Raw genomic sequence first — 12633 nt, 5'->3', positions numbered from 1 at the left:
CTCTCAAATACACTATTATTAACGCTAGTAGCTTTCACCCTGAGTGTAATGAAATTTAATGATAATTTTCCATATGTAACTGAGCCCAGAAGTTATTAGTCGCCTTTAGCGTTATTAGAGTTGGACAAAATGTTTTTGTTTAGGGCAGTGGTTCATTGCCTTTTCGTTCTCTTAAAAGGCGTCTTTGACTGCCTTTGACTTGATCAAGAACTGAATCTCTTTAAAACGTCTGCTTGGGCTGTCAAACTTTCTGTGTTTGCTTTAAAGTCTCTGAAAGAGATTCATATGAATATGATATCAAGTGAACAACTAGTTCAAACGATTCTCAAGTCAAGTTATCCAGAATAATGAGCTAATCAAATTACGTCTTTTTCTATTCATTGAGAGCGCGGCTTCAAACCAAAAACGTGACGTAATGATCAAAGGAGTATACAACAAGGCATGCAGCTCGTTCTATTTATATAATTTAATATTTACCAATCCTTTGAGTGGGTTTGGAAGTCGACGACCACCTTTCCTCGCAAATGACCTTGGTTGAGTTTCTCAAAAGCTTTGGGCAAATCAGAAAAGGGATATACACTGTCGATAACTGGTACAACCTAGGATTGAATGATATATTACAATGCTTTGTACAAGGTTTCTTTGCATTTTTTTAAAGTTTCAAATGGTCTTACCTTTCCATGGTTGAGAAGACTGCCGAGATAGTTGAGAGCAGCGCTGTTTGGTTGGAAAAAACCCCATTTGTAGTCAATGTTTGAGTTGAGTCTCTAAGAGTGGAAATAGAGGGTAATAGAGAGTAATAGAGGGTAATTAATGTGCCAAAAAAGGTGGACAAATTCTGTTCCAACCACACAACCCACACTTGAAGAAAACCTACACAATATGTGCATTCACTTACCTGTCTTAAAGCCATACCAAAAAATGTTCCAGCAGATTTCAGAGCTCCAACAGCAAGTCCAGATTCATCAATATATTCCAACATTGGAGGCATCAATGTCACATATGTGGACTTACTGCATGACATTCCTTGTTTGTTTGAAAAATATTTTAGATTTCCTCCAACAGAATCAAGTATAACATCATATCTAGACGAAAACATTTTGTTTGTTTAGTAAAATGCAAAGCTAATAGCAGTCTTGTAGCTTTTGATATGCACTTAGGTCATGGACACCTTGCCTCACTCTTTATTCTTTCAGCCACATCTTCAGTTTTGTAGTCAATGACATCATCAGCACCAAGTCTTCTAACCAATTCAACAGCATCTGTACTACATGACGTAGTAACATGTGCTCCCCATTCTTTCATGACCTGTAAAGATAATTTGAATATTTACCACTTGAGTGACCCAATTGATCTGCATGCCTCCCAGTCTGTTGGCTTGTTGATATGTTGGTGTAGTTGCTAACCAATATTATAAAACTGTTTGTAAAGAAATGAAAAGGTTTTGCCTACTTGAATTCCAATATTACCAACACCACCACTTCCTCCCACAATAAACACTCTGTAATTTAGGACAGAAGAATTAAAGTATCTCTATACCTAAAGAATAACCCTTTTCTTTTAAATCATATGTACCGTTTGTTTTTTGCATTTTGTTCCGTCAAGCCACTTGCATCATGTAGTGCTGACCACATTGTTAAGTGGACATAGGGAAGCGAAGCAGCTTCAACATGATTCAGGTTTGTAGGTTTCAGTGCCAACTAAGAATTTCAAAACTTTGAATATATTGTCATACTATATTTAGCTAAAAGAATAGATAGTTGTTTTAATACCTCATCTTGTCCAAGGCAACAGTATTCAGAGAAGGTTCCAAGTCTCCAAACAGCAGGGGTACCCCATACCTACTGAACAAAAACTGCATCAATTACTCATGTTGTTGCCAAAATCTGTGCTCTAGAAACCTCATTTAAATAAGTTTACAACAAATTCAATTAACCCCACTGTTTAGAAGCCTGCAGTTGGGTGAGGCAAAAGCCTGCAGTTGGGCGAGGTGAAAGACTGCAGTTGGGTGGGGTGAAAGACTGCAGTTGGGTGGGGTGAAAGACTGCAGTTGGGTGGGGTGAAAGACTGCAGTTGGATGGGGTGAAAGACAGCAGTTGGGTGGGGTGAAAGACTGCAGTTGGGTGGGGTGAAAGACTGCAGTTGGGTGGGGTGGAAGACTGCAGTTGGGTGGGGTGAAAGACAGCAGTTGGGTGGGGACTGTGGGGTGGAAGCATATCTACGGGTGGAAGAAATGGCAGAAAATGTCCGAGGGTAAAATAGTTTTATTTTACTTTATTTAATTTACCTCATCGCCCTCTGTAAATCTGGTAACTTGAGCACCTTTTTTGACCACAACACCGGAGAAATCTCTGCCCATGACTACTGGAAAATCTGGTAACTCTGACTTATTAAACTTCCTTAAGCTTTTAAACAAAACTGATCCAAATCCTTCTGGTATCAGCGCATCAATTGGGTTCAAGGATGCGGCATTGACCTGTACCAAAACTTCGTTCGGTTTAAGGTCGGTTTGAACGTCTAAATTTTCTAAGACTGGAGTATTATCTTTACCATAGTGATACAGACACCAAGCTCGCATACGAGAAGGAACAGACTTGTTGCTAAACTGACGGGTAGCTTGTATTTTACCAACGATAAGAGAAACATTAGCAGTCCTAAAAAAACTCTTTAACATGGTCATGGTGAAATTATTGTTATCAAAACGATTGTTCATATAAAACATAATCCCGGACCACCGTGCGAGGGTACTAATTCCGCTCGGATATTTACACTCACGATATGGACCGTCTCCATTTACATCTACATCACTCATCAGGTGTTTCAGCGGTATCTCTTCTGAAATGAAGGCCTTTTTTGCTAACCATTTCAACTGCTCACTAACCTTTCTATTACCAAGATCTCGAATATAACATATATATTCAACTTTACTTTAGGTCATTTTTTATTACCATGGTCGTATGTGCCGAAAAATGCCTATTTTCCGGCCAATTCGACCATGGTCGTATTCGTTATATTCCGGCCAATTCGACCATGGTCGTATTCGTCATTTTCCGGCGCATATGACCATGGTCGTATTTGCCATTTTCCGGCGAATATGACCTGGTCGTATTCGTCATTTTACGGCCAATACGACCATGGTCGTATTCGTCATTGTAAGGCCAATACGACCATGGTCGTATTCGTCATTTTACGGCCAATACGACCATGGTCGTATTTGTTATTTTCCGGCCAATACGACCATGATACGATAATGGTCGTATTCGTCATTTTCCGACTAATACGACCATGATACGACCATGGTCGTATTCGTCATTTTCCGGCCAATACGACCATGATACGACCATGGTCGTATTCGTCATTTTACGGCCAATACGACCATGATACGACCATGGTCGTATTCGTCATTTTCCGGCTAATACGACCATGATACGACAATGGTCGTATTCGCCATTTCCCGGATAATACGACCATGGTCGTATTCGTCATTTTCCGGCCAATACCACCATGGTCGTATTCGCCATTTTCCGGCCAATACGACCATGGTCGTATTCGTCATTTTCCGGTTAATACGACCATGGTCGTATTCGTCATTTTTCGGCCAATACGACCATGGTCGTATTCGCCATTTCCCGGATAATACGACCATGGTCGTATTCGTCATTTTCCGGCCAATACCACCATGGTCGTATTCGCCATTTTCCGGCCAATACGACCATGGTCGTATTCGTCATTTTACGGCCAATACGACCATGATACGACCATGGTCGTATTCGTCATTTTGCGGCTAATACGACCATGGTCGTACTCGTCATTTTCCGGCCAATACGACCATGATACGACCATGGTCGTATTCGCCATTTTCCGGCGAATATATGACCATGGTCATATATTTGCCATTTTCCGGCGGATACGACCATGGTCGTATTTGCCATTTTCCGGCGAATATTACCATGGTCGAATTCGCCATTTTCCGGCCAATTCGACCATGGTGGTATTCGCCATTTTCTAGCCAATTCGACCATGGTCGTATTCGCCATTTTCCGGCGAACTCGATTATGGTCGAATACGCCATTTTCCGACGGACTCGACCATGGTCGAATACGCCATTTTCCGACGGACTCGACCATGGTCGCGAATGTGCCGAAAAATGGCTTACTTATATTCCAGTCTAGACCTTCACTAACTTTTTTTATTATAACAAGGTCGAATACACCATATACCAGTATAATTTATATTGGACCTTCAAGAATGTGGAATACACCATATACCAGTATACCGTGACGCAGATTTTAAAAGCCAAAATCCCTGGCCGCCATAATGAGTAAAACAGGCTATTGTGTTTACGCAATTTGATATATTTTTACAAGAATCTTTTACGATAGCTATCAGCTATGAGACAATAATTTTAGCCATAATAGCTCACAATGTTCCTATAACTTCATCCAATCAAGCGTGCTGCGAATTTCAGTCTATCACTTCCTGGCTTAAAACCCACGATAAGACAAATCAGTACACAATAGTTTGAAATTTCATGTTTTTACGATACTTGAATACGTTTCTGAAAGTCTGACCAGAGTCTAGATTGGACTCTTTCTTTTATTTTTAAGTTCTACTTTATTCATGCACAACCTTTCATTATTCATACCAAATAAGTCAAACATATTTTACAGTTAGGTTAAACGTTCTTGGTTTCTTTTCTGCCCTTTGTTTACGTTTCGTATCGAGTAACCAAACTTGATTTAATGTGAGCAACTTTGTGAAATAGACAGCACTTTTCTTGGCCCAAAACCATAGAAAAACAACGCCTAATATGGCACCAGTACAGCCCAGTACGTAAAAGACAACGCATGTAGTTGTTGTGCACCCGCGGGAAGCATCTTTTATCACGGAGAGAATGTTGAGGGTTAAAAGGATTAGAAAAGACAGCAACCATATTATAGCCACTGGTTTTTCATCAAGAAAACGCCACTAAAATGTAGCAAAAAAAATGGAATAAAATACGCTAAATCTATGACATTTCTCAGTTTACTTTGAACACAAAGCACCATTATACCAACATACATCACTTTATTTTCACCGGCTAATCATCTGTTCAAATAAATTTGGATCTTACCTCTCTAAGCGGTTTCACCATTTTTCTAACTGGTACCTCGTGTAAACACAATTCACAGTTCGTTTTAAAAGAACTCTTTAACCAGTTCAATAAGCATGATTCGTGGACGTACTTCATAGAACCAGTGCACAAACATGGACTGACCAAATTTTCAAGGTCTGATGCACTGTGACAGATACGACAAGACATACCATCATCGCTGGTTGATTTCTTAGATGTTGGAACAACATGCTCGCAAGGTGCACTAAAATGGCGAGTAGTACCAGTATGTGACATCGGTTTATCGCCAGATAAATGAGAATTTTGCAAGCTTGAATCAGTGTTGAAAGCCAAATGCTCAGTTCGTAGTAGTTGCCTGTAGTTGCCATTGCAATTGGTTTGTACTCCCGAACTCCCAGTTTGTAAACTTTCAGAACCATGTGATACACCTGAATTCTGTTGTATTTTTCTTGAAGAATCGACTCTCTTATTCTGTTTGTCCTCGGTTAAATTTTTTACCAGAAAATGCTTATTTCCTAAATCATCAGTGTCTGATTTATAATTTTCAGATACATCCCAAGTACACTGACTTTCGATAAAAGCAGTCTGTTCTTTATGATACTTTTGGTCACCAAGAACACCAGTATCTCTGCTGACGTGAGATTCTGTAAAACGGTCGTTAACGCGCATGTTAATATTGTCAGGAGAATGTCCACTTTCTTCGTTTCTTTTCGCAGAAATTTTAGAGCTAGTGGGATATTCGATGTTAGGAACCTTGCCCAATGTTTGCAGTCGTTTTTTGTGTACATCATGTGTGCAGCAACATTCCATACTTTCAAACCAAGCTTTTTCTGTCGGTTGCATCAAATATGATAAACCTTAGTTCCTTGCAACGTTTTTTAAATCTATCCTACAAACGTCATCTCTCCATATTGATCTTATAGTGAAATTCCTGACACTTGAGTAAGATCAATAAAAATCCAGTAAGTTATTTCTTCCGAAGAGTAAAGTAGTTAAAAAACCTGAAATATCGAGAAAAAATATTTTGGAGACCCAGAACTGGTGTACCTATTACAGTGCAAACAAATTGAAAGAATTATGAAAACGTGGAACCGATGATCATAACATAGGGCTTTAACAGATTTCACGAATATTTTACTCAAGTAGTTTTAGACAGATTGCTAAATACTGGATTCAAGTTAACCCACGCTCTAATAGAAAATTTGCCCGATTGCTTTCTGGAAGAATTCTTCGAATAGCAAATAATCAGGGAACGCGAGGGAACGCTGCGGTTACCGAGTTGAACTTTGAAGTGCTTGAGTTTTGCATGGAAGTATAGTTGGAACTTAGCATTAGGCCAGGGAACACTAAACGGAATATATAAAAGATCCAATCACAAATAGAATTTCAAGAATAGCTGAAGAGTATAAATAAGTGCATTTTGTATATAATATTTCAAAGCCTCCAGGCTCACGGTGACGTGTTAATCTATTTTGAAAACGTTTGTAACCGTGCCTCTTGCATCGAGTTTTCGTAATACATCATGAGAACTACATTAGCCCTCTTTTAAAATTTGCGCACAAAGACATTTTGTAAGTCATGTTTTTCGAGTTGAGACCTCGGTTGATAAAATGTTTGGCAGATCGCTATCAAGAACAAAAACGCACGCAATACATAGCCGGAATTAACATCTTACCTTATTTACATATTTCGCGCAGCATATAGCCTCTTATGTTACAGTCGACGATGCCAGTCACCCGACGACGTTAACTGCGTTTAAAGACACTTGCGCGACTTTCGAGAATGTTGTAGGTTCTGAATCGAGGTGCGCAACAGACGCGCAAACCAAGAAGCGGAATATATGCTAATGTATCTCTTGACAAGCAGTTAATCACAGACGATTGCCTTTGATCTAAGAAGCATCGAAAGGCGCGGAATAATCTGTCATGGAATGTTTGCAGTCAAAACATAGCGCTGCAATGCGGGAGATAGCGCAACGCGATGCACGAGAGCACGAGAAACGACGCAAATTGCTTAATATGAATATAAAGCGTCTCCATTTATTACAGAGAACGATTTTCGAGAAGTAGAACTGTATTTCTCGCACTTGGTAAGCCATAATCTGCTAAGTTCATTAGTTGACTGTGGAACCCCTTGTTTATGTAACCTCCCAGGTGTCTACATGTAAGAAAACACGACGTGTCATATCACGTTACTGCGAATGGTTATTAGGAAGGAACACTGTTTATGTTAGCCACCGAAATAAGGAAAACATATGCAGCATCAATATTGCACAAGATCTCGTGACGATTGCCAGGAAAGAAATAAAGAAAATCATTTTTTTTATAGGTTTATTAAACTTTTCTAGTGCATAAATTTACTCCAACCTACTTGGGTTGTATAGTGAGCCAGAACGCGCATATTCTTAACCCCCACAGAGTTGGGTTTGTTTTTTCACGATTTGTACTTATTACCACATTTTTGAATACCTCAGTTTGAAATTGCATTTCATATTATTTTATTGATCTTAACCAAACAAACGAGCTTTTTTCAGTTTAGTTCAAAAAAATATATCTGTTAAAATCGATAGAGCTCCTGTTGAAACATTCCAAGCCGGTTTCCTAACATTTGCTTCTTAGTTCAGTTCAAATGTTCAACGAATCTTTTGAACTTTTTGAAGATCTATTTGGGTCAGTTAAATGCTTGCACCTGTGAGATTTTTGCAGTTTTGCTGATAAAGCATAGCACAGTTGTGAATCACAGCACATAACGCTGTGGGTACATGCAATGAAAACAGCTACCACTGGACTGCGAATGTCTGGGTCAATTTTCCCACGAATTTCTTCATTATCCTGTTGTTCAAAAAGGCTTCAGTTGACCTTTGAGAGCCAACCACTTCAGAGCCACACAGCTGCGGCTACGATTTCTTATTGCTGATTGGCTGATAAAATTAGCGAACCAATTAACAACCCTTTGCCTATAAAAAGCATCCGTGTAAATCTTTTTCGATATACAGCTGGCAAATAATGCGCGCGAAGTTAACCAAACTCAGGTTTACTGAACTGGGCCGCGTCAACTGGAATAACTGGGCTCAGATTCAACTTTCATTATTCCTATTAAATTTGTCCATGTGATGAGATGAATATTAAACCAGATGCTGTGGCGTCCTGTATCTTGTGATCATTATCTTCAAGCCATTGGCAATATGCTATTTCAGTTCTCAAAAATCAAGAATTGCCATTAATGTTTTTCCGGAATGCGGAAAATAAACATTGTAGAAGCGATAAATGCGTTTGATGTCGCCAATATTCACGTTTTAAAAAAACAAATATTTTCAGTCGAATTGATAAGGTATTTTGCAAGATTAGGGAACACTTGCCTCGTCTATCGCATAGTTTACACACTGTTCTTTTTATAAAGGAAAAATATCATGCTTGGAAGGCCTAAAACACTTTTATTCCAGAACAATCCGTATGAGAATAGTTTGCATTTGCTGGCTTTGCATGTACAAAACATAGACCTTAATGCCCCTAATTTCTAGTTCAACACTCTCATATTCACCTCCTGCTGGTTGCTGCTAACTTAAATGAAATGAGGAGAGCGAGTTCCTACTTCTCCCGATGTTATTTACCATTTTCCCTGTCACTTGAGCGTTTAGCAAAGAGTCAAACACTCAAACTCGACTAATGATACAAATTTCTGCCTCAGCCAATGTTAACGACGAATGAAACATGAAATACATACCTTGAGTTCAAAACCGTGCTCGAATTTCAAACAGACACTGGCTCCACATTGTCACAAACCAACTCACCACACACGGGACAGAGAAAAGATGGATCAACCATACAGTTCGCCTGTGAGATTGTAAACAAAACATTATCAGGAAAGGTCATCTCTGATTGATCCAGTAAAGAAGAAAAGCTTCGGTCAGGGGGTTGTTTGGTTGATCCTGGGTTGATCCATTGGCAGATCGTCTCTTTAGGGCACGCCGCTGGTTGCCAATGGAATAACCGAGTCACAAGTCCAACACTATACAGGTCGCGTGCGCAAGCGAAAAACACGAAACTTTGAGGATAACTAACATATGGAATAAGTTACCATTGACATTGTTTATCATATGAAGTGAATGTCTAAGTACCGTCCGTTAATCAAATCATTTCAGCCACTGCCTAAAATATACAAACAAAATCTCTCGAAGTTTCTACCTGAGGGCCCCGTGAGAAGCCGGCGACCGTCATCATGAACGAAACACGCCCGACCGACGAAGACCCTTAAGAACGAAACGCTGGCCACGCTTTGTTGCACATTTCTGGCAATTGCTGAATTGATTTGATTAAAAGAGATTTGAAAAAGCCGCTACGCCGCTGATATCGGCTTATCTTCGTATACTGAGCGAAGTAGTTAATTCAAAGGAAACCAAATGACGAAGCATATAGCATCTTAGCTAGATGTAGTATTTCTTGCGTGTCTCACTGATTAGTTAGAACTCAATATTGGGGTTATTTATTGATTATAAAATTGTCAGAAGTTATGAAAGATAACATCATAGGGTGTCAAGGTTTAGGATTAGTGCCGATAGGACTTCGGTTTATCAAGTTAGATTTGGCAATCGCCGGACTTTTGAGTCTTAAGAATTAGCGCTAGTAACGATGGTATATAATATACCTTAATACACATGTAGCAGAACACGTGACCACATGGAGTCTGGTGAACATTGGTTGGTAGTTCATCACAAATACCACAGTTGCGATACCGTAACACAGCATTCCCATCCTGCATCGCGTCAGGTTTCTTCCACATCAAACGCAATAGGGCGTTGCGTAATCTTGGAATATTGATCATAGGCAGAACGCAGAATAGAAATTCCTAGAAATTCAGTAGAATTCATAGAAATGGTAGTAACGTGGGCAAACAACGAATGTAAATATATTTACTGTATAATGACTTACAGCAAGTCCATTTCGTAAAATATCGCGATTCATATATTCAAAGTAATTCTAGATGACAAAATGTGCACGGTGAAATAAATGATGCAGTAAATTCTTATATTTGATGATTTCAAGCTTCAAAGGCACTATCATGCATGTACGAGGTTCTTACCACTCTTGGCGATTGTTTCTTTGAAAAGACAGAATATATGCCCAAAGCTCTCTCTAGCAATGATTTATGTCTAAGCAAGGCAGATTTGGGTGTTAAATGAGGTTTTTCAATGTGGTGTGACTAGATTAGCAATTAAAATGGAAAATGAATGAGCACGCCATTGGAGGTAATATCATTACACCAACCTAGCATCTTGCAAGAAAATAATGAAATTCACTAGGCGAAGAAATTTAAGGAGAATTGCACCAAATTTAACAACTTGCCATAGCTGAAAATAAAAAACATATCACATTGATGGTCACAAAGCATGTAGTTGCTATGTTCTCATGTTGCAAGTGGATTGAAGATAAAGAACTAAAATTTCTTCCCAACCTTTTCACTATTCAATCCATTTCTAGCAAGCAACTGCTTAATATCCAGAGAACGTTCTGATAACCATGTTCCTCCAATCAAAGCAAGTCCAAAACAAATTTTTCTTTTGGAGGTAAGGATGCCTAAAGAAAATTAAATGCAATTTGAACCGTCAAAAAGAATTGCACAAAATACTGTGGAAAAAGCATCCAAAGTTGTGCTTCAATTGAAGATTTGAAAACATTTGAATTTTTACTCACCAGCATTTCTACATGTTTTATATTTTATTTGCAGCATCTGTTGTGAAAGTGATGCATCACTTGCCATCACAGAGAACTGTAAATATAAGTTTCAGTACATCAGACATTGTACATAAAGAAATATTCCAAATAATCCTGAACACTTCCACATTATAAAACTGAGTTACCTTCCACATTATAAAACTGAGTACAGCTTTTAACTCTGGATCAATTGTGGTAAGAAGACCTGGCTGAAAACAATGGGATTGTACAAGATGGTTTAATAAGAGGGCATTTTTATATTGGTAATAAGGTGAATTCTTCACTATAATAAAAGTTAGTGATAATGTGTTTGATAATGAAAGGTATGTAAAGGTGACTATGAAGAATGATGGTGATTATGGTTATATTATTTATGATAATAATAATGATGATGGCATTGATGATGATGTTATCTGTTTATAACTACCTGAAAATATTTGAAGCATTTCGAAATCTCTCCTTGAAAAATCGAAAGGATGTACTGGTCATAAGAAGTTACATCCAACTGAAAAAAATTTAAATACGTAAGTGTCCATGGTAACAAATAATTTGCTGTAAGGACGTAGAAGGCCACAGTCATTATCTATCGGTCACTGTATTTTACGAGAATACCTGATCAACTCGTAGCACTCTTTGCTCGTGAGTGTCCTGAAATGCCATTTCTGTTTGAATTAAGCACTCTTCAATCAAAAGTCCAAGTAATTTAAAGGGACAATGTAGCAAATTAAGGTTGTTTTCCCGTCATTAGCCACGACGTAAGTTTCTGTTCATGAGCCCCTGTTACTTCAGGAACAGCGGAAGTGTCTTTCAATGAAGAATCGAAGAAGCGGAATGGAGCGCTTAATCTTTCGTTTTTGATACGATCACAAATATAGTATAGATCTAGCCTCCTCCGCAGGCATCTCTGTATTTATATTAGGCATTTATATTTGGCTTGGGTTAAGAGATGCCTGCGGAGGAGGCTAGTATAGATCTAAATCTCTTTATATAATAGTAATGTTGTTATTCCAGACTCCTAGTATTGGAATACTAAGAGTAAACCAATAAACCCTAGTCATCTAGTAAACTCTAGACTGAGCAACGAGTCTTTAGTCTTAACTCTTAAAACTCTTTGTTGTCCAGGTTCATGCAAAGGAAGAAATTGTATGTGTAAAAATCATTTCCACCATTGAAGTAAGTGGAGACATGCAAACGAATGCTGAATGCAAAATGAATGACCTCGAAATTCCTTGTGTCGTTAAAGGCGGAAATGACTTGCATTTGTCGGAGTGTCATTGAATTCATATCAGTTATCGTTGAATTCAAATGGAGTTATCCGCCAATGAACATCCCATAATTCAGTTTTTAACCTGTGGCCCCGAAAGCGTGCCGTCCGGGCCTTTGAAGCTACACAGTTGTGCATCTTACCGTGTTCTCATATTGAATACATTAAAATGAGGCACGAGATTTTGAAACTCGTTTGAAGCCGGATCACTAGTGTGCTGGCGAGAAGATTTCATTATTTTCATAGCAATTAAATGCGACATGTCAGTCAGCATTAAACACCCGATTACATAGTAGAAACTAAGAAAATAAGGAACTGCCTGTCAACTCCATATAACTCCTAATTTGATCAATGCCTCATGTTTTAAATAATAGACTTCAACTCAGTCAAAAACTGCAGGTTTTCGGGTCAGCTTAGAAGCAATTGTTGAACGAACATGCAGTAAAATGTTCTATTCTTAGCCGGGTTACAAGAAGACCTGAATTCTGAAGAGGAGAATTTTTTGCTAAAATGGCCTTAGCCTGTCACACAAGTGGTTTCTCACT

The 12633-nt window shown here is 38.7% G+C and overlaps 2 protein-coding genes across 4 annotated transcripts; both read right to left on the bottom strand.

Annotated features, from left to right (window-relative positions):
- On the bottom strand, positions 1–3030 carry LOC114518473 (reticulon-4-interacting protein 1, mitochondrial-like). Its single transcript, XM_028538470.1, has 9 exons — positions 2288–3030; positions 1773–1841; positions 1576–1700; positions 1453–1501; positions 1172–1308; positions 899–1085; positions 675–767; positions 478–599; positions 1–270 (listed from the first exon to the last, which is right to left on the bottom strand). Coding segments are annotated over exons 1-9 (1308 nt in total). The 5' UTR covers positions 2813–3030; the 3' UTR covers positions 1–269.
- Positions 3031–4169: 1139 nt separating this feature from the next.
- On the bottom strand, positions 4170–11638 carry LOC114518248 (peroxisome biogenesis factor 2-like). Of its 3 annotated transcripts, none has more exons than XM_028538210.1 (11): positions 11437–11638; positions 11252–11329; positions 10971–11033; positions 10804–10879; positions 10565–10686; positions 10378–10460; positions 10193–10262; positions 10042–10089; positions 9758–9958; positions 8837–8946; positions 5688–6114 (listed from the first exon to the last, which is right to left on the bottom strand). In XM_028538210.1, exons 1-10 carry the CDS (start codon positions 11482–11484, stop codon positions 8863–8865), a joined length of 873 nt encoding a protein of 290 aa, XP_028394011.1. In that variant the 5' UTR covers positions 11485–11638; the 3' UTR covers positions 5688–6114; positions 8837–8862. The 3 variants fall into 3 exon arrangements, with proteins under 3 accessions (XP_028394010.1, XP_028394011.1, XP_028394012.1); XM_028538211.1 differs by having other exon boundaries at positions 10971–11029; XM_028538209.1 differs by lacking the exons at positions 8837–8946; positions 9758–9958; positions 10042–10089; ... (5 more) ...; positions 11252–11329; positions 11437–11638 and adding exons at positions 4170–4968; positions 6789–8829 and having other exon boundaries at positions 5114–6114.
- Between the last annotated feature and the right edge of the window lie 995 nt (positions 11639–12633).

This window comes from Dendronephthya gigantea, unplaced genomic scaffold (assembly GCF_004324835.1).
Source record: "Dendronephthya gigantea isolate DGI-Jeju-01 unplaced genomic scaffold, DenGig_1.0 000010F, whole genome shotgun sequence".
Taxonomy (NCBI): domain Eukaryota; kingdom Metazoa; phylum Cnidaria; class Anthozoa; order Malacalcyonacea; family Nephtheidae; genus Dendronephthya; species Dendronephthya gigantea.
This window is presented reverse-complemented; position numbering and strand designations above follow the sequence as displayed.